Source organism: Geotrypetes seraphini, chromosome 5 (genome assembly GCF_902459505.1).
Source record: "Geotrypetes seraphini chromosome 5, aGeoSer1.1, whole genome shotgun sequence".
Lineage (NCBI taxonomy): Eukaryota > Metazoa > Chordata > Amphibia > Gymnophiona > Dermophiidae > Geotrypetes > Geotrypetes seraphini.
Genome location: NC_047088.1, coordinates 97454901 through 97477568, shown reverse-complemented (window position 1 = coordinate 97477568; position 22668 = coordinate 97454901). Strand labels below are relative to the sequence as shown.

The following is a 22668-nucleotide window of genomic DNA, read 5'->3' as shown; positions in this document are numbered from 1 at the left end:
CTACCGATGGCGCACCTTCAATGTGCGGAGAAAAGAAAGGCTTGGTTGGACTAATGAAGGAAAGAATGCAAAAAAGTCACTGCCACACACCCTTGATTACTTATCATTGCATTATCCACCAAGAGGCTATGTGTGGAAAAGTTCTGGACATGAATGACATAATGACCACAGTCATTAAAACTATTAACTTTATAAGGGCACGTGGCCTGAATCATCGCCAGTTCCAGCAATTTTTACAGGAGGTGGGTGCAGAGCATGGAGACGTGCCATACCACACAGAAGTAAGATGGCTGAGCAAGAGCGCAGTCCTCAAAAGATTTTTTGAGCTCAGAGAACAAATTGCTCTTTTCATGGAAAGTAAAGGAAAGCCCTTGCCTGAACTGTCGGATCCCGCCTGGCTATGTGATTTTGCTATGATGTGTGACATATGCGAGCATCTCGCCCAACTGAATCTGAAGCTACAGAGACGCAAACAAGTCATCACGAAGATGTCTGACATGATCACAGCATTCCAGCGTAAACTTCAACTATGGAAGTCCCAACTGGAACAGGACAATCTTGCCCACTTTCCCGTTTGTTTGAGTATCTCAACCACTATTTCTGGTACTTTTCCTTGCAGTCGGCTGACTACCAAAGTTAGCCGTTTACTAAGTGAATTTGAGCGGCGCTTCTCTGACTTTAGAACACAGCACTCAGGCTTTGACATCTTTGCCAATCCTTTTACAGTTGATGTCAACAATGTGCCCCATCACCTTCAGATGGAGATAATCGAGCTTCAGTCTGACAGTGGCCTGAAATCAAGGTTTCAGGATGTTGAAATTGAGGACTTCTACCCTCTACTGCCCCCTGACTCAATGCCAGAGCTCCGACTTCATGCTGCCCGTATTCTATCCATGTTCGGGAGCACCTATCTTTGTGAACAGATGTTTTCAATAATGAATCTGAACAAAAACAAGCACAGATCACACATTACCGATGACAACCTCCATGCTGTTTTGCGGGTTGCTACAGCCCAAGAAATAAAACCGAACATTGACTCATTGATACGGGGAAAACGGTGTCAGACATCTAGCCAGAAAACAAAACAATGAGCATTTTAGGTACATTCCAATATTACTGTTTTGCTTGATACCAATATTACTGTTTTGCTTGATAGCATGTGAGTTGGTTAACAGTACTGTTAAGGAAAAGATTGTTCCACTCATTTTAAATTCACATTTCTGGTTAACATTGTCAGTTTATGACTGTTCAGTAAACCATTCGGCCCACGATTTAGGCTGGATTTTAGATTTTGGCCCCTTCTCTGATTGAGTTCGACACCCCTGATCCACATCATTCAGCGGACTGAAATTGAGTAAGCTGAAACCTTACCCAGGACTATAATGATGTCAAAGAGCATCAGCCACCTAATCCACACCCTTCTTAAACATGTGGGGGCAAGAGTCCCCAAGCTCTGAGGGACTAGTCACAGCCTGGTATGGCGGGTTTACACTATGAAGGAAGCAGCCGCTGCAGCTTTGATATCCAAAGCCAGTGCTTCAAACTATCTTTTCAGGACTGCATCCAGTTTATGGTCCTGTGCATCCTTCAGAATCAATCCACCTTCACTAGGAAGGGAGGTGCTTGGTCACTTGTGTCACTGTGGAGTCCTTCTGTTGGGCAAACAGTTGCTAGAAGTCTGGAGACATAGCTTTGACCACCTTAAGTGAGGCTTTAGGAGTCTCCCACTGGTCCATGACCACACAGGTAAGATACTAGTGAGTAGGAAAAAAGTTTGTCTGTGCATTAGTGTCGCACAGGATGGAGCACTGTACAGTGGAAGGCTGCTGGGCATCGAGCTTCAATATAGAGAGACTGAAGCTGAACTGAAAAGACAATGCACGGAGGGATCACTGTGATCTGCCCCTTTGATACTAGATCCCAAAAGGGATCCCTTCTCCACTGTTGCAGAAGAGCCCAGTGAAAATAAAGGCATGGAAAGGGACTCCAGTCATCCCATTCCTGCTCTGAAGGGTCACCGACACTGGGAGGTGGGGACAGTTGCTTGGGAGAAGTATCCCCCTTATGTGGAGTAGGCACACCCGTAGGCAGTGCAGCGCTTCCTGGTCCTGTTAAATAGGCCAGTTAAATAAGCTGACAATCTGAGAAGCCTTGCATTGGGGGTCCTAAGACTCCTTGCATATCTCCATACTGAAAAAGAGGAGATGCATCTTCCGCCACCATGCGCTTGTGTTTTGTCCCATCGCTGCTTGATTCATCTGAGCATGATCTCTTCCCCTTAGACTGTTTTTCTGGGATTCAAAGCCTTGGAGGACTGACTGGGGGCCGAGACCGAAGCTCCCACCCCTTTTCTCACATGTCCTGCAGCACATGGAATTACTTGGCAACTAGACTCCCCAGCACATTCTAACCACGTCCAACAAACAAATAATGCCCTTATCACCCGCAACATTAATAATATAACGCTTTCAGCTATCCAGTCCTCCTTTGACCTAAATCTTAAAGATTTCTCCTCCCTTTCTGTCACTGAACAATTTTTTTCTCTGGGAAACATCCACAAAATCCCTATTAGATTCCCTGGCACCCAAATCTGAAAAAAACCCCACCTCTAATCAGTCCTCAAAAAAACAACAACCCTGGTACAACAAAAAACTGGTCCTTCTCCGCCGACAACTTCGGTCTGCTGAAAACAAATGGCGCAAAACACACCATAACAGTTATCTCATTCTTTTCAAAGAAAAAGCCTTTCATTATAAAAAAAACCATCCAACAAACTAAAAAAGAATATTATTCTAAGCTTATCTCTTCCACCCGTAACTCCTCTACTCTCTTCAGTCTTGCGCAGTCACTTTCAAAATATTCAAAAAAAAACAACAAAATTTACCTATCTCAACTTTACCATCTGCAGATGAACTATCCCAGTTCTTTGACACAAAAATCAAAAATATAAGATCACACCTCGGACCTTCATTACCTATCTTCTCTGCCCAAACTTCCAATGATTCGACTCAACTACCTTTCAGCTCTTATGCTAACTTCAAAATGCCTTCATTAGCACATCTATTTCTCATCTTACAATCTTTAAACTCCCCCAATAACCTTTTGGAAAGCATTCCCCCATTACTTCTTAAAAAATTTTTCTCTTTCTTCGGCCCATATATCTGGGAAATGATTTCCAAGTCTTTTTCTGACAGCCTAGTCCCTATTGCTTGGAAAACAGCTCTTGTTTTTCCAAAACTCAAACAATACAACACAGATTCTTCTTTACCCAAAAACTACCGCCCTATTGCCAATCTACCTCTAATCTCTAAACTTACGGAAAAAATTATTCATTCTCAACTGACAGAATTCTTTGATAAAACTCATGCCTTACATCCATGCCAAACCGGCTTTCGTTCTTCACATTCTACAGAATTATCATTACTAGGCCTTATCTCAACTATACAATACTATCATGACCACCAAAAATCTGTTATTCTAATTTCTCTCGACCTGTCTGCAGCCTTTGATACTATTGACCACTCTCTTCTTCTATCCAGATTAAAAGACTGCGGTATTACAGGTTGTGCACTTACTTGGTTTATATCTTACTTTCACGAACGCAGCTCTAAAGTTCACGTAAAAAAATGAAACTTCTTCAACCATATCACAAACCTTCGGAGTCCCACAAGGTTCAATTCTATCTCCATTACTATTTAATATCTTTCTATCTCCTCTTCTCACATTAGCACAATCTATAGGATTTACAATATTCGCCTATGCAGACGACATACAACTTCTCCACCCAATCAATACTACAAACATCTCAAGACGTAAAAGATATAAACAATAAATTGGACATTATAAGTGACTGGCTCTTCTTAAACAAACTCTCACTCAATATTGATAAATCCTGTGGGCTCCTCCTTCCAATCAAAACATCCGAATCATTATTAGGAACAATTTCTATTAAATCTTTTCCACTACAAATGGAAACTAAAATAAAACTACTTGGCGTCATCTTTGATAGAGAGCTTACTTTCCATGACCACATAAGTTCAGTCGTAAAAATCTGCTTCTTTAAACTTCGCATTATTCGATCACTAAGTTCTATCTTGGATACCAACTCAATCAATATTCTGATTCATTCCTTAGTTATTTCCCATTTAGACTATTGTAACTCTCTTCTCAACGGACTACCCCAAAAAGAACTACGACGATTACAATTAATACAAAACACGGCAATAAAACTTATTTACAAAAAAGGTAAATTCGAGCATGTCACTCCTCTTCTTAAAGAGGCTCATTGGCTCCCTATCACCCACCGCATCATCTACAAAATCATCCTACTCTCCTTTAAAATCAAACTCTCTCACCAACCTTCATTTCTCGATAAACTCCTTATACCACAATGTTCCCCTCGCAATTTAAGATCAACGGACCAAAAACTTCTCTTTATTCCATCCCTAAAAGAATTCTATTATACCCGGAAAACCAACTTTGCAGTAACTGCACCTACATTATGGAACTCTCTACCACAATACCTCCGCGACAAACAACATTTAGTCAAATTCAAGATTAGCCTTAAGACTTTCCTATTTCAGGACGCTTTCGACTGTACTTAGATCCTCATCTTTCTTCCTTTGTTTTTGTTTTTCTTATACTTCGAGCAAGTATTTGCTTCAACAACGCGCCCCTACCCCTCTCGTTCTATCCCTACCCCACTTTCTCCTTTTCATCTAAATTATGTAACTTTTCCCCTTCCCCCCCTTTTTTACCCTCACCTTCTAGTTTGTCCAGTCTTTGTCATCTATGTTCACCTCATATATTTTTACGCACCTACTACTATTTTTTTCTTTTTTATTAAATTTTTAAATCTACCTTTTTAAATTTTATTGTTAACCGGCCAGACATTTGTTTGATGGTCGGGATATTAAAAACTAATAAACTTGGAAACTTGGACCGCTCCTCAACCAGCAACAATAAAGACATGGAAAGTGACTCCAGTCATCCCAATTCTACTCTCTGAAGGGCCACAGACACTGGAAGCTGGCGTGGTATGAGGTGGGGGACACCTGTTTGGGAGAAGGATTCTCCTTAGGCAGAGTAGTTTGGAGCTACATGCAAAAATAAATAGTGAGTTTGGGTTTTAGAGGAGGGGGATCCAACTCCAGAAACAACTAAAACTCAAAGTGACTTCACTGTGACTTCAGGTACCTGTTTGCCTGAATCAACCTGGCTGCAGGGAAAGTAGTTCTGCCTCAGAAATTGCTCAGATCCTCAAACGTCCAAGGAAATCTTCTGGCTGCTGGCCAAATGGACCACAGTTGCCAACTCCCACCCCCGGAATTACTCCCATAGCGACAGGAGAGCCACACAACCTGTACTGAAGCCTCTGGCCAAATTAACATGCAAGTTGATCCCAGAGGGACAGACCCTGAGCTCCTGAAGGGGCCCAAAGCAGGCTGGCTCCACAGGACTCACAGATTGCCCTAGGAGAAACAGTCCTCCCACGTGGGACAGCGTCCTTTCCCTGGCATAGTATGTCTGAGCAGGGGAACTCTGAGCACTGAAGCCACAAAGAACTTAAAAAAAATCTGGTGGAAAAAAAATAAAGAAAGAAAAAATAGAGAAGAGCAAAACATACCTTCCGAGTTCACCTGCAGAAGGCATAAGGGGCATGCTATGTTCCACTGCAGAAGGGGAGGAGTTCTCAAGTTCTTAAAAGGATAACCTTCTGCAGTTCACAGGAAATGGGATCAACAGCTCTAGTATGGACTCGTATGTATCCGCAACAGAAAGAATTATTTTGGAGATGAAGCATGACAGGCAATGAGTTCCAGACAACAGGCCCTGCAGCAGAAAATGTAGATACCTATGTAACAGCCAATCTGGCTGGTCTTAAATAGTACAGTCAGTAGGAAAATATACTAAACTACATTTCCTTTGCATTAGAGAATGATTATGGGGATAAATTTGTCACCATCCCCACAGGAAATCAATTGCCCTGTCCTGTCGAGTTGTGTCCCTGTCCCATTCCAGTAAGCTCTGCCATAACCGTACAAGCCTCGAACACATGATTTTTAAAGTGTTTGAGGCTTGTGCAGATGAGAACAGAGCTTGCAGGAATGGGACAGGGACAGGAAAAGAACTTGCTGGAATGGGAAAATGAGTTCACGTTATTCTCTACTTTGCAGGACAGGTCAGCAGGACGCACAGGAACATATTTCATTTGGTATCTGCTATATCGGCATAGACCATGAGAGGTACTTTGCAGCACTGTGACAGAACTACTACCTTTGCAAAGGAAATCAGCAAGACATAGAATACATCAATAAGACTTGCTTGCAAATGGCACTACCAATGCACAATCAGGAGTAACTACTCCTTTTGCACTACCTTCCTATTATACCAAATCAGCTAAATTGGTAGCAATGTATGTGTTTGTGTTGTGGGAAGCATTGGATATTGGGGGCAGGGTGAGAGGATGAATGTAGAGTTGCAAGGGTCTCACTGTGCATATAGAAGGGGGAGGGAAGTATTGAGAGAAAGTGTTCTGCAGGGCTAACAACTTAGGCCAACGCTTCCAAAACAGAGTCATGACCCCAAATGAGGTTGCAAAACTCATGTTTTGAGATCACAACCTGAGCAGGCCTCCCATAAGATGTCACTAGCCCATGCCACTCAGGCAGGGAGGGTAGAATCTTGTACCTTCAGTGTCTGCATGAATGGTGTCAAGATTCAAGAGTGACATAGGGATAGATATCCACAGTTAACCACAGGGCAGGAACAGAGACAAAGCCAGCGGGGACAGGGATAAACTTTGTCCCCATGTCATTCTCTTAAAACTTAAGACTAGTATACTACTAACTAGTATAAAACTGCCACATCTTAGACAACTGGCAACTATTCAGTTATTAAAAAATAAACTGCAGAAACTGCTTTTGGATTTAAATGAACTATTGTTAAATGACATCATTTGTGTTTTGTTTGCCTTTGATGTGGCAACAAGAGTCTTGTCTGCTGATCAGACTCCTATCATCTGCAATCTTTCTATCATATGCCCAACCACTCACGCATCTTACTGTTACTGCAATAGATTCATCCATCGTTGCTGGCAGTCAAGGAGCATTTACAACCTTTAATAGACATTTAATTTTCCTGTTCATCCATTACACAGTTTAGATTCTCTTCTACACCCATGTCTGAAAGACAATCCAATTACCTTCGCAGATGATGTAAACATAGGCAACTGAATCTTTGGGAAGATTGTACTAAAACCAGATCAAAATGGAAGGCTGCTTGTGATTTATAAACAGCTGTACAGAATACAGTCCCTTTTTATACTTCAATAAAATGATTTAAATATAAAATAAAAAATGTGCAAAAGGCTTGTGCAAATAGAGGACAGAGTCAGTAGGGACAGGGGACAGAGCAAGGATGGGGACAGAGCCAATGGGGATAGGGACAGGGACAAAATTTGTCTCTGTGTCATTCTGTAGTCATGATCACAAAGACTATTCACATACAGCCTAAAGCAATGTTTCAAAGTGTTCCATCCTCCACCCATAGTCCAAACACAGGACACAGGGAGAGAATGCATTCCAGATGGCAAAATGACAAACTATATTGCTGTGAAATACAGCAACATAGTTCATAATTTGTCAACTTCACCGAGGCTCTTGTAGTTTTATGCCTGGTTAAATATGGACAAAAGTACAATTGTACCCAATCCCGATTTCCTCCTAAAAATACTGGAAGAATGTTCTTATCAAATATAGGAAATGAAAATAAACACACAACTTAAAGATGCACTTAAATATATTTTCCTTTTATTTTTATCACCAATTGGGTATTTAACATGTACATTTTTTTTCTTCTTCTGATTCAAGACACATTCTACATGAAATTAATGTTATTTCCTTTAAAAAATTATTTTCCTTCTTTTAAAATTTTTGCTAACAAAAGAAAACAAAAAATTTAAAGGTGCATTTGATTAGGAATACAGAGTGAGAAGACAGCAGGTTTCCACTTGTGCTGCTGCCGACCCTTCCCCCAAAGATGGGAGCAGTTATGCATTTAAAATGTGTACATGTGAAGGCTAGATTCTTCTTACCCACCCTTTCCATGTTTCAAATTTACATTTTACATTGGTTTTTTTTTGCAATATTTGATGGAAAACAGTGGTGGGAAGGAGGGAAAAGCAAAAGGATCATAGACAGTAATGGAAATCTGGTTTAACCCTTTCCATCGGTGGGTTCAGAATACATCATGACTCTTGCTGGATCTGTGGAGAAGAATTAAAAGGAGAGAATCTAGGTAAATAGAGCAAAAATGTTTACCAAGAAACCTTTCCCTACATCCTTCTCAGAAGGGCTCTCCTCTCTTCCACACAGTGCTGTAATTTTAAATTTCTGGGCCCCAAACAAAATACTGAAGAGGGCTCCCTTCAGTAGCAGGAGAAGGGGAGAACACACGCTCCCCTCATCCCCCATCCCTGATGAAGTCTTGAATCTCTGTTATGCCAACAGAAGTGAGAGTGAGTGCAATACACAATGAACTTACCTCCAACAGTACTGTCACACTACTACCTCCCAACCTCCTCCTCTAACTGAATTACCTGTTCAAGTATGGAAGTGAAAGAACTGTTTAAGTGCATCTTTTAATGTGGTTCTTATTATCAGGCTTGGAACCAGAGCAGCAGACTAGAGTATGACATGGAGACAGGGACGTGTGGTGATCTGCAGTAATGGTAATATTTTAATGGAATTATCATAAGTATGGTGTGGGGATGGGGTCAAACTTTGTCACTTATATACTCAGAACAGAGTCCTATATGGAAAACAATACAATACTCTGTCAAACTTTGTCCCCATGTCATTCTCTAAGCCACATTTCCAGAAAGTATCACATCTGTGGGAAAACCACCCCCTCCCCCCCTCCAAAAGAAAGTGGATATTAGTTTTCTGAGTGACTTTTATGGATCAATGTTTCCTCTGAAGGATGTTCATTGACTTGGACTGGTATCTATGTTCAAGTCATACTGATGATGGTGTTTTGTCATTTTGGAAAAATAAGCATAGATGCTGCCTAAAACTGCAATAACTTGTATTGGAATCCTGTGCATTACTGCTACTAGCACATTTGACAGAACATTTTCTATTGCAGGAAGGACTGCGGAAGAAAGGAGAACTAAACTGAATCCCAAGATTGACATCATAACAGTTTTTTGATTAAAATATACACATGTAATGTTTTCCTTTGGCGATAGGTTTACAAAGGTTCAACATAATATATAAAACCACAAAACATGCAGAAGAGGGGTGTAGATGAAGACAGTTTGTCTCCATATCATTCTCTACAGCAAGCAAGTGCTTCTCCTGCTGCTGGACCCAAAGCAATTCAATTGAAGTCAGAAGGCAGGCAAAGCAACTTTTACTGTACAAGTACAATGTTTGCTGTAATTTGCCTCTAGACTTATAATAATTTTATTTTTTCTATACCGCCACAATCTTATGACTTCTAAGCGGTTTACAGTGAAGAGAGCTGGACAATCAGCGAATTACAGAATACAATTAGTAAAAATACACATATTTCTCAAAGTTATCAGCATGATGTTAATAGTTTTAAAATGGTATCTGATTAGATCAATCTATCGAACAGTGCTGTCTTACTTTCTTTCTGAAAAGCATCGTAGGTCAACCTGGCTCTGTTGATATAATTGCCTATCCAGATCTGCTGTTTACTAGCTTGAAACTTAAAAGTTCTGTCCAGAAAGGACCTGTATTTACAATTAGTGATTCTAGGCAAAAAGATTGGCATTTCTGGTTGTCCTAGTGGGGATGTGTAGCTCAAAATGTGGTAAGAGATAGGTAGAGGCCATTCCCCACACCAGTTTAAAGCAAAAGCAAGAGAACTTGAACATTTGTGCCTCCATCGGCAACCAGTGTAGCAGTTTGTAGTAGGGACTAACATGCTCGCTTTTCTTTAGTCCGAATATTAAGCGGACGGCTGTGTTCTGCACTATTCTTAATTTTCTCACAGGTTTTTTTAGGTATACCCATGTAAATGATGTTGCAGTAGTCCAATGTGAATAGAACCAATGACTGAACTAGTAGTCTAAAAGATAAGAGGGTCGAAATATTTTTTAATGGTCTTTAATTTCCATAGTGCAAAAAAGCACTTTTTTACCACCATATTCGTGAGTTCGAGGACCATTTAGGTGTAATGATGTTCTGGTAATTTTATCCTTTGGGCTTGCCAAAAAAAATTTGTCTTTTCTGTGTTTAATTTCAATTTAAAATTGATAGTCCGCTGTTCAATTTCAGTCATGATATGGGAAATGTGTTATAAATTTTGTTGGTCACGTTATTCAAATGAATTAAAATAGAGATATCAGCATATATGTAGTATTTTAGGTTTAATTTTTGTAATAGATGTCCTAAAGATGAAATGTAGATATTAAATAAGGTGGGCAATAGTGGGGAACCTTGAGGTACCCCCGAAGGATTTTTCCAAGAACTGGAGTATTTCCCATCGCAGACCACTTGATATGATCTTTTGGTTAAAAAAACCCCTGAAACCAGTTCCAAACTCTTCCCGAGAGCCCCTTTGCGTCTAGGCAATGTAGCACCTAGAGAATCCAGATCTACCAGAGACCATCGAATTCTGGTCCTTTCTAACTTCACTAGGCTTCCCTCACTCTCCTCCGATATCAACTCACTTAAAAGGCCACCAACTAGACATAGTATCACTGACCGCAACAAACGCACCAAATCCCACGATCCGATGGATATCAGAAACCTGGTCGGACTCACTTTGGTCCGACCACAAAATATGCAACTTCGAGCTGGAATGGCAACGGATATCAACTACAATGAAAGCCAAGAACAAATCCACACTATTTCAAACAAGCAGAGGCAAGATTAGCCCCATAGCATTCTGGTCTCACTATGATATTATCCACAACCATGATGAGGATCCTAACTACTTTATGAACTCCTGGATCTCCACCAGCACCCAAATCCTAAATGAAATGGCCCCGCTGAAAAAAAGAAGGATTAGACCTAGAAACCTATCTGGCTGGTTTGACCCAGAGCTCCTTGAGATAAAGAGAGAGCTAAGAAGATTAGAAAGGAAATGGACAAAGTTAGGAACGCCAGAATCTAGAGACACATGGCGCCAAATGCTAAAAAACTACAAAAACATTATCATAAAGAAGAAAAAAACCTTCTATGCCCATATTATAGGTAACACCTCTCTAAACAGCAACAAACTGTTCAAACTAGTCAATGACTTGTAGGATACCCACCCTTACACAAACCCGGTAGAAGAATCCACAATCACAGCAGACGACCTAGCCGATTTTTTCAACTCAAAAATAATAAAATCAAGACATGCCCTACCAAGCACCCAAGACTCCCACTGGAACTACGCCATCCTCCAGGACCCTGACGCTTCTAAAGCCGACATGAATTGGTCAAACATCAAAGAGACTGATTGGCAAACGTTCATCAAGTACTACAACAAATACGCCAAATCATATTGCAGATTGGACCCCTGCCCCCCAAACGTGATGAAATCGGCCCCCATCATCTTCAAAGCTAAACTTCTAAACTGGATCAACCTACAACTATCCGCTGGCAAGTTCCCAGAAGATCTGGGCCAAATTGTTATAACTCCTATAAAAAAGAACAAAAAAGAAGCATCTAACAACATTTCCCATTTTAGACCTGTCGCAAACATCCCTCTGGCTGCCAAATTAATAGAAGGCTTGGTAAATGCTAATCTAAATATCTATCTAGACAAATTCAACCTACTGCATAATAACCAATCTGGTTTCAGACCCGGCTTTAGCACCAAAACTATAATGGCCTCTCTTCTAAACCATCTACATTCCCTTCTCAGTCAAGGCTCCAGGCAATGATTCTCCAACTGGACCTAAGCTGTGCCTTCGACCTAGTTGACCACTCCATCTTGTTGAACTGTCTTGAATCAATAGGCATCACAGGAAACACTCACAACTGGTTCCAGGGATTTCTCGAACTTAGATCCTATTAGGTATTCAAAGAAGTCAAATTCTTCTTCAGCTGGAATAACAACTGCGGACTACCCCAGGGCTCCCCGTTGTCACCGACCCTTTTCAACATCTACCTCATCTCATTGGGACACCTGCTACAGAGCTTAAATCTCAACTTCCACATTTACGCTGACGATATCACTGTTGTGCTACCACTATCCGATCTGTGGCCGGACTTCATTAATCTCCTATCCAATACCCTAAATCAAACAGAACTTTGGATGAAGGCCTTCAAACTAAAACTGAACACAGAAAAAACTAAATTTTTCCTGGCTTCTCCCAATGAACAGATAAAAGACAACAAGATTCACGTGAATGGCCGAGATTACGAAATTGACCAATCTATAAAAATATTAGGAGTTACCCTTGACAGACATCTAACCCTGGAAAAACATATAGATCTAATGTTCAAAAAAAGTATTTCAACACTATGGAAGCTCCGCACTGTCAAAAAATTATTCGATGAATCATCCTTTCGACTACTCGTACAAGCATCCATCTTGAGTACACTGGACTACTGCAACATCATGTATCTGGGAGCTTATAAAAAGACACTTCACAAACTAAAATTAATCCAAAACACTGGAGTCCGACTCATCTTTGGATTAAAAAATGGGAACATATCACCCCATACCTCCAAACACTCCACTGGTTGCCGGTAGAATCCAGAATACTCTTCAAGTTTGCCTGCATCAGCTAGAAAACGGTCTTCGGGATGCTACCAACTTACCTCGCCTCCCAATTCTTCACCAACTGCCCGAATAAAACCTCTTGCAGAACAAACCTCTTTAATTACCCATCTCTGAAATCATGTCACTACAAGAAGTTCCTAGACAGCAATGTTACTTACCGTAACAGTTGGTATCCAGGGACAGCAGGCAGCTATTCTCACTAATGGGTGACGTGTTCCAACGGAGCCCCGATGAGGATGCCCCACGAGCATTTTTGCTTGAAGAAACTCAAAGTTTCGAATCGCCCACACCGCGCATGCGCGAGTGCCTTCCCGCCCAGACCAGGGCGCCAACCAAGGGGAGGTGGGTGGGACGTGAGAATAGCTGCCTGCTGTCCCTGGATAACAACTGTTACAGTAAGTAACATTGCTTTATCCCAGGACAAGCAGGCAGGTATTCTCAATAATGTGACCTCCAAGCTAACCACAATGGGATGGTGGGAGAGTTGGCAACTTAGGATAATAAATTTTGTAATACTGTTTGGCCAAACTGTCCATCCCGTCTGGAGAAGGTATCCAGACAATGAGAAGTGAAGGTGTGAACCGAGGACCAAGTGGCAGCCTTACAAATCTCCTCAATCGGGGTCGATCTGAGGAAGGCTATAGAGGCTGCCATTGCTCTGACCTTATGGGCTGTGACTTTACTGGGAAGGGGTAATCCAGCCTGGGTATAGCAGAAGGAGATACAAGCCGCCATCCAGTTGGAGATGGTACGCTTAGAGATGGGACGTCCCAACTTGTTCAGATTAAAGGAGATGAAAAGTTGAGGAGCAGTTGTGTGTGGCTTGGTGCGTACCAGGTAGAAAGCCAAGGCACGTTTACAATCCAGAATAGGAAGAGCTGATTCTCCAGGATGAGAATGAGGCTTTGGAAAAAACACTGGAAGAACAATGGATTGATTTAGATGAAATTCTGAGACCACTTTGGGGAGGAATTTTGGATGAGTGCGAAGGACCACCTTGTCATGGTGGAACACTGTGAAAGGTGGATCCGCAACCAATGCTTGAAGCTCACTAACTCAGCGGGCCGAAGTGAGGCCAATGAGAAACACCACTTTCCAAGTGAGATACTTCAGATGAGCCTTGTGAAGAGGTTCAAATGGAGGTTTCATAAGCTGAGAAAGAACCACATTGTGGTCCCAAACCACTGGAGGCGGTTTGAGGGGAGGATTGACATAGAAGAGTCCTTTCATGAATCTGGAAACCACCGGATGAGCAGAGAGGTTTCCCTTGAAGAGGCTGATGGAAAGCAGTAATTGCACTAAGATGGACTCGTATCGATGTAGACTTGAGACCAGAATGAGAAAGGTGCAAAAGATAATCCAAAACTGAAGACAAGGAGGAGTGTTGTGGCTCATGATGATGAGAAAAACACCAAGCAGAAAATCTAGTCCACTTTTGGTGGTAGCACTGTCTAGTAGCGGGCTTCCTTGAAGCTTCCAGGACATCTCTCACAGGTTGAGAAAACTGGAGGGGGGTTACATTGAGAGGAACCAAGCTGTCAGGTGTAGAGACTGCAGGTTGGGTTGAAGTAGAGATCCCTGATGCTGTGTAAGCAGCGATGAAACACTGGTAGAAGGAAGGGCTCCCTGCTACTGAGTTGAAGTAGAAGGGAGTACCAAGGTTGTCTGGGCCACCGTGGAGCGATCAGGATCATGGTGGCATGGTCTGACTTGAGTTTGACTAGAGTCTTCTGGATGAGAGGAAATGGAGGAAACGTATATAGAAAGAGATTCGTCCAATCCAGAAAAAAGCATCTGCCTCGAGGGGGTGAGGAGTGTAGATCCTGGAGGAGAACTGAGGCAGTTTGAAGTTATGGGGGGCTGCAAAGAGGTTGATCTGAGGAGTTCCCCACTGAGAAAAGATGTGATGGAGGGGCGTTGAGTGGAGGGTCCACTCGTGAGGTTGTAGCAGACGACTCAGGTTGTCCGCCAAGGCATTGTCCGCCCCCTGAATGTAGACAGCTTTGAGAAAGGTGTTGTGGCGAATCGCCCAATCCCAAACTTTCAGAGCTTCCTGGCAGAGGGAAGCCCGATCCCGTGCCCCCCTGCTTGTTGACATAATACAAGGCGACTTGGTTGTCCGTGCGAATGAGGACCACCTTGTCCTGAAGCAGGTGCTGGAAAGCGTTGAGGGCATTGAAAATCTCTCTGAGTTCCAGGAGATTGATGTGTTGCTGGCGGTCCGTGCTGGTCCAATAACCCTGAGTGCGGAGACGTCCAGATGAGCCCCCCAGGCATAAGTGGATGAGTTGGTCGTGAGGACTCTCTGGTGGGGGGCGTTTGGAACAACAAACCTCTGGATAGATTGGAGGATAGCATCCACCAGCAAAGAGACTGTTGCAGAGCAGGAGTGACCTGGATGTGTCTGGACAGAGGGTCGGATATCTGCGTCCACTGGGGAATCCTGAGGTGAAGTCTGGCAAAAGGCGTCACATGAACTGTAGAGGCCATGTGACCCATGAGGACCATCATGTGTCTCACCGAGATGGACGGGCGAGAGGACACCAAGTGGCAAAGATGGAGGAGAGCTTCCAGACGTTCAGGAGGGAGGAACGCTCTGAGTTGGGTAGTATCCAGAACAGCTCCGATGAAGGGGAGAGTCTGGGAAGGTTGTAGATGGGATTTCGGGAAGTTTATCTCGAACCCCAGATGTTGTAGTAGCCAAATCGTCTTCTGGGTCAGGTATATTAGTGATAGGAAAAGGAACACGGACGGGATAGTACGCCTTAGATGACCGGATGGAAACTATGCGGTAGCAGATTCCGAAAAAGCCGAACTACTAAATGAATACTTCTACTCAGTCTTCACTTGCGAGGCACTGGGACACGGACCACAGTTGAAGATAAAACAAAACGCGGAAGACCCGTTTCAGAATTTTGAGTTCACATCTAGAGACGTCTACAGCGAACTGACAAGGCTCAAGGTAAACAAGGCCATGGGACCGGACAATCTACACACAAGAATGCTCAGAGAATTGAGAGATGTTCTGGCGGAACCGTTGGCCGTGCTCTTCAATCTCTCACTAAGTACCGGGAAAGTTCCTTTGGACTGGAAAACAGCTAACGTCGTTCCTCTGCATAAAAAGGGTTGCAAGGCAGAGGCTGCGAACTATAGACCGGTGAGTCTCACTTCAATAGTGTGTAAACTCATGGAAACACTAATTAAGCATAAATTAGATACGATCTTGAATGAGGGGAATCTCCGGGATCCCAGTCAACATGGATTCACCAAGGGTAGGTCCTGCCAGTACAATCTCATCAGCTTCTTTGACTGGGTAACAAGAAGGCTGGACTTGGGAGAGTCCTTGGATGTCGTATACCTAGACTTCAGCAAGGCTTTTGACAGCGTCCCACACCGCAGGCTGCTGAACAAGATGGAATCGATGGGGTTAGGAGAGACACTAACTGCATGGGTTAAAGATTGGCTAAGTGGCAGACTCCAGAGAGTGGTAGTTAACAGTACCCTCTCTAAAACATCGGAGGTGACCAGCGGAGTGCCGCAGGGCTCAGTCCTGGGCCCACTCCTCTTCAACATTGGGGATCTGACTCAAGGGCTTCAAGGCAAGGTAACCTTATTTGCTGATGACGCCAAACTATGCAATATAGTAAGCGACGGCAATCTACAGGATACTATGGCGCATGACCTGCGTACATTAGAAAGTTGGTCCTCGACCTGGCAGTTGGGCTTCAATGCCAAGAAATGTAAGATCATGCATCTCGGAAATGGAAATCCATGCAGAGCTTACACCTTGAATGGAGAAACCTTATCCAAAACTACAGCAGAATGAGATTTAGGAGTAATCATCAGTGTAGACATGAAAACTGCCACTCAAGTGGAGAAGGCTTCATCTAAGGCACGGCAGATGATAGGTTCTATCAAGAGAAGCTTCGTCAGCAGGAAGCCTGAAGTCATAATGCCGTTGTACAGAGCCATGGTGAGACCTCATCTGGAATACTGTGTGCAATTCTGGAGGCCACACTACCGTAAAGATGTGCTCAGAATTGAGACGGTTCAGCGGATGGCCACCAGGATGGTCTCGGGGCTAAAGGGTCTCTCGTACGAAGAAAGACTGAACAAATTGCAGCTCTACACTCTCGAGTAGAGAGCTGCACGGGAACGGGGACGACGGGAATCCTGCGGGACCCGCGGGCATCCCGTGGGTTCCCCCTTTGGGTCACGGGGATCCCGTGGGGACGCCCCTAGGGTCGCGGGGATCCCGTGGGGACGCCCCCTAGGGTCGCGGGGATCCCGTGGGGACGCCTCCAAGGGTCGCGGGGTTCCTGCGGGGCTGGATGTACTCAGTCGCGCGGCTCTTCTCCCTACCTTCTCTGCTTGCAGCACAGAGCCGAACGGAAGTCTTCCCGACGTCAGCGCTGACGTCGGAGGGGAGGGAGGGCTTAAACAAAGCCCTCCCTCCCTCCGACGTCAGCGCTGACGTCGGGAAGACTTCCGTTTGGCTCTGTGCTGCAGGCAGTGCAGGTAAGGAGGAGAGTAGCCTCGCGGTTCGAGTGGCTACCAAGGGACGGGGCGGTCCGCCCCGCCACACCCCGCCCCGGTTGCAGCACAGCCGGCCAGGTCCCCTTACTTTTGTGGCACTTCCCCGACCGACCGACAACAGCCCCGGTCCGACAATCCTCCCTGCCCTGTAGCCGCGAATCTAAATTATCTTCTTACAGCAGCTGTAATAAGGTAATTTAGATTCGCAGTTAAGGGCAGGGAGGTTTGTCGGACCGGGGCTGTTGTCAGTCGGTCGGGGAAGTGCCACAAAAGTAAGGGGACCTGGCCGGCTGTGCTGCACCCGGGGCGGTAGAGAAGGAGTGGGGAGAAGGACGCTGAAAGGCCATGGGGAAGACGGGAGGAGGGGGGGAAGGACTCTGAAAGCACTTGAAGACAGAGGAGGGAGAAGGATGCTGAAAGCACATGGGGAATACAAAGGGGTGGAGAAGGACGCTGAAAGGACATGGGGAAGACAAAGGGGTGGAGAAGGATGCTGAAAGGCCATGGGAAGGGCGGGGGGGGGAAGGATGCTGAAAGCACATGGGGAAGACAAAGGGGTGGAGAAGGATGCTGAAAGCACATGGGGAAGACAAAGGGGTGGAGAAGGATGCTGAAAGCACATGGGGAAGACAAAGGGGTGGAGAAGGACGCTGAAAGGACATGGGGAAGACGGGGGGGGGGGGTGGAGAAGGACGCAGAAAGGCCATGGGGAAGACAGAGGGAGAAGGACGCTGAAAGGACATGGGGAAGCAGAGGGGGGAGAAGGACACTGAAAGCACATGTGGAAGACAGAGGGGGGAGAAGGACGCTGACAGGACATGGGGAAGATGGGGGGAGAAGGACGCTGAAAGGAAATGGGGAAGAGAGAGTAGGGAGAAGACGCTGGCAGGGAAGAAGACAGATGCCAGACTATGGGGGGAGCAGAGAGAAGAAGATGGGTGCCAGACCAATTTGGAAGGGGGAAGAAAGGGAGAGGCACAGTAACAGAGCAAATGGAAGATGCAGAAGGAAGAGAGACAGTGGATGGAAGGAATTGAATGAGAACATGAGGAAAGCAGAAACCAGGCAACAAAGGTAGGAAAAGAATTATATTTCTTTTTTTTTATTTTGCTTCAGGATAAAGTAGTATATTAGTTGTGTTGATAAAAATTTATAAACATTAGAGGCTCTGGTAGAAACCCATTTGCAAAGTATGTATTCTTCCCAATTAATATTTTCAAATTAATAAAGTCTTTTTGCTTATTTGTAAATGGGTTTCTACCAGAGCCTTTAATTCAGTAGCATAATTAAATGAAATAACTATTTCTGAAGTTTATATGGATGGGCGGGGACGGAGGGGATTCCTCGCGGGGACGGGTGGGGACGGAGGGATTCCTCACGGGGACGGGTGGGATTCCTCACAGGGACGGGTGGGACTTTGGCGGGGACGGGTGGGATTTCTGTCCCCGCGCAACTCTCTACTCTCGAGGAACGTAGGGAGAGGGGAGACATGATTGAGACATTTAAGTACATTACGGGACGTGTCGAGGTGGAAGATATCTTTCTTCTCAAAGGACCCTCGACAACAAGAGGACATCCACTCAAACTCAGGGGAGGGAAGTTTCGTGGAGACACCAGGAAGTACTTCTTCACGGAAAGAGTGATTGAGCATTGGAACAAGCTTCCAGTGCAGGTGATCAAAGCCAGCAGCATCCCAGACTTCAAGAATAAATGGGATACCTATGTGGGATCCCTACGAGGGTCACGCAAAGGAATAGGGTCACTAGGGTATAGACCTGAAAGAGCGGGTCAATAGAATGGCAGTATAATTATAATCAAGGGGGTCAATAGACTTAAAAAGGTGGGTCAATAGTGTGGGCAGACTTGATGGGCTATAGCCCTTATCTGCCGTCATCTTTCTATGTTTCTATGAGGACAACTCCCTGAGACGTGGAATCCTTGATGAGCCAGTCGTCCAGGTAGGGGAACACCTGGAGGCCGTGGTTCCTGAGCGCTGCGGCTACCACTACCAGGCACTTGGTGAAGACTCTGGGTGACGAGTCTAGACGGAAGGGGAGCACTTGGTATTGAAGATGAAGATGTCCCACCCTGAATCTGAGGTATTGACGTGAGGCTGGATGAATGGGAATGTGGGTGTAGGCCTCCTTGAGATCCAGAGAGCATAACCAGTCGTTCTGCTTGAGGAGGGGATACAGGGTCAATATGCGAAACTTTTCTTTGACCAGAAACTTGTTGAGGGCCCTGAGATCCAAAATGGGGCGCAGATCGCCCATCTTCTTCGGCACAAGGAAGTACCAGGAGTAAAAACCCTTGTTCTGTTGGGCCAAAGGGACTGGCTTGACAGCCCCCAGCTATAGTAGGGCCTGAATTTCCTGAAGAAGAAGGGTGGTCTGGGTCAAGTTGGAAGGATACTCTCTTGGAGGTTGTTCCATGGGAACTTGATGGAATTGCAGGGAGTATCCCTCCCTGACGATGGAGAGGACCCAGAGGTCGGAGGTAATTGTCGTCCATCAATGATGAAAGTGATGGAGACGACCTCCAATCGGTGGTAAACTGGAAAACGGCAGAACGACAGAGGTTATGCCCTGTTTGAGACAGTCAAAAGGGCTGAGGAGCCTTAGGGACAGCAGACGAATGTGACTTCTGCTGTTGCTTCTGAGGATGTGGTCTCTTAACAGGTTGACGGATGGGCGGGGCCTGTTTAGGTGGGTAACGCCGCTGGTAGATTAACGGTGGGCATGATGGACGAGAGGGGGGTGGCTTGGGCTTCGGACGCAGGATAGACTGGAAAGACTTTTTGTGGTCCAAGAGCTTTTTGGTAGCTGCCTCAATGGATTCGTCGAAGAGGTCGGTACCAGCGCATGGCACATTGGCAAGCCTGTCCTGGAGATTGGGGTCCATGTCGATGGTCCTAAGCCACTCCAGCCAGCGCATAGCCACCGCGCATGCCGTGGCCCGAGCCGAGAGCTCAAAGGCTTCATAGGAGGACTGCATCAATTGGAGCCGGAGTTGGGACAACGAGGCCAGGACCTCCTGGTAATCGAACTGTGCTCTGGGATCCAGATAGGGCATGAACTTCTGGAGTACAGAAAGGAAGAATTCAAAGTATGTAATGAAATGGAAGTTGTCATTCAGAACTCTGGAAGTCATCATGGAGTTCTGATAAATCATCCTGCTAAATCGGTCCATGGTCTTACCCTCCCTACCAGGTGGAACGGCAGCGTAGACCTGGGAGGGGTGAGCCTGCTTCAGAGAAGACTCCACCAGTAGGGATTGATGGGAGAGTTAGGAGCCATCGAACCCTTTGTGGTGCACCGTGCGGTACCTGGCATCCAATTTTCCCAGCACAGCGGGGATGGAGTAAGGTGTTTCGAGGCACCGCACAAAGGTATGGTCCAGCAGCTTGTGTAAGGGAAGCTTGAGGGATTCAGCCGGAGGTTGAGGAAAGCAATGCTAATACCGTAACAGTTGTTATCCAGGGACAGCAGGCAGCTATTCTCACTAATGGGTGACGTGATCCAACGGAGCCCCGATGCAGACGCTTCACAAACATTCTTCCTTGAAGAAAACTCGAAGTTTCGAGTCGCCCGCACCGCACATGCGCGAGTGCCTTCCCGTCCAGACCAGGGCGCGTCTCCTCAGTTCTTACTTTTCCACGGAGCTGAGAAGTCCGTCTTCAACTCTCTGCGCGAAGTTTTCTTCATTGTGCCTTCTAAGTCCACGGTTTTGGTTTTATTTGATCTTAATCGCTGATTTTTGTCGTGTTTTATTGTTTTACCAAAAAAAAAATAAATTTCTTCGTTCCGTTCGACCGGGCAGGCCACATGGCCGCAGCCCCACGGCTTCGATCTTGCGGCAGAGCTTTTTCGGCCTATGTCCCAGCCTATCACCGGTTTTAAATGTGCCAAGTGCCAGCGCGCGATTTCGCTAACGGACCCTCATCGACGCTGTATTCGGTGTCTCGGGCCAGAACATCTCCCGAAATCGTGCCGGCCTTGCTCCACACTCACCGCACGTGCTTTCAAGCGCCGTTGCGTTTTGTGAGAATCGCTGTTCATGGAGTCCTCGACGGAGCCGTCGACCTCGAAGGGACCTTCGCCTTCGACATCATCCGCAACTCCACAGTGCCGAGTCTAATCAAGCCTGCCTCGTTCGTCCCGGCTCAGACTCCGGCGCCTGCTGCGATGCCTTCCTCAACCTCCTCAGGTCAGGTAGCTCAGCAGCCCATTCCCCCAGTAGTGTTGAAAGTGCCCAAGACCTCGAAATCCAAGCACTCACACACTGCTCCGAGGGAGCGCGAGGCCCGCGCAGGTGGTCCCATTTCAGATGCGGATCCATCCTTGCCGGCCTCGTTCCAGCCCATGCTACAGAAGCAATTCATCGAGCTCTTTACCACGATGGGGCCTCAGCTTCTTTCCCAAATCCAGCCTGGGCACGTGGAGGCCTCCCGCAAGGTCGAGCCCCCTCCAGTGCCTCAGCGGGGAACACACTCTCAACAGGGAGCAGAGTCTCTGCGAGTGTCTGGTCTGGCAACAATGCATGCATCGCAAGGAGCAGTCTTTGCCCATGCCTCCATTGGAACCGATACACTCGATGCAAGGAGCAGAGTCTTTGTGAGTGCCTCCGTTGGAGTCGATTTACTCGATGCAAGGAGCAGAGTCTTTGCGAGTGCCTCCGTTGGAGCCGATTCACTCGATGCAAGGAGCAGAGTCTTTGCGAATGCCTCCATTGGAACCGATCACCCCGACGGGGTTCGAGCCTTTACGGCAACCACCCCTGCTTCGATCAACTGCTTCCAGCCCCATCCACTACCTGGGGGCCTCAGCGAAGACCTACTCGCCTATCGAGGCCGACCTCTCGACACAGTCCGTATCGCCGATCGAGGCACTCGTCTAAGCAGGCCTCACCTCATCGGAAGCCAGCATACCTGGAGTATTCACCACCGACCACTACTCCTCCACCGATGCCGGAGCTCGAGGACACAATGGGATCTCTCTCACCGTCTCGATCCCTGTCCCCAATGGATCCCGAGGCCTCAACCTCTTCGAGCCTGTCTCGAGGCCCTGCAACGGCCGACCAACTGTCCTTCTCCTCGTTCCTTCGACAGATGGCTGATGACATGGACATCTCCCTGGATACGGGGTCCAAATTCTCGAAAGAATATCTGGAGACTATGCGCCTCCTTCAACCACTGGCGGAGTCCCTAAAGCTTCCCTTACACAAGCTACTGGACCAGACCTTTGCACGGTGCCTCGAGACAACTTATTCGATCCCTGCGGTGCTGGGTAAGTTGGACACCAGATACCGCACTGTTCATCGTAAGGGGTTCGACGGCTCTCAGCTCACCCACCAATCCCTGCTAGTGGAGTACTCACTGAAGCA

General features: G+C 45.8%; 1 protein-coding gene across 8 annotated transcripts in view; it reads right to left on the bottom strand.

Moving 5' to 3' along the window:
* Positions 1-7789: 7789 nt before the first annotated feature.
* LOC117361256 overlaps positions 7790-22668 on the bottom strand; it is a 72932-nt gene continuing 58053 nt past the window's right edge. For all 8 annotated transcript variants that reach the window (XM_033946342.1, XM_033946341.1, XM_033946343.1 and 5 more), the window contains one exon: positions 7790-8266. In XM_033946342.1, coding sequence (XP_033802233.1) covers positions 8217-8266 — 50 coding nt within the window. In that variant the 3' untranslated portion in view covers positions 7790-8216. The remainder of the gene's footprint in view (positions 8267-22668) is intronic.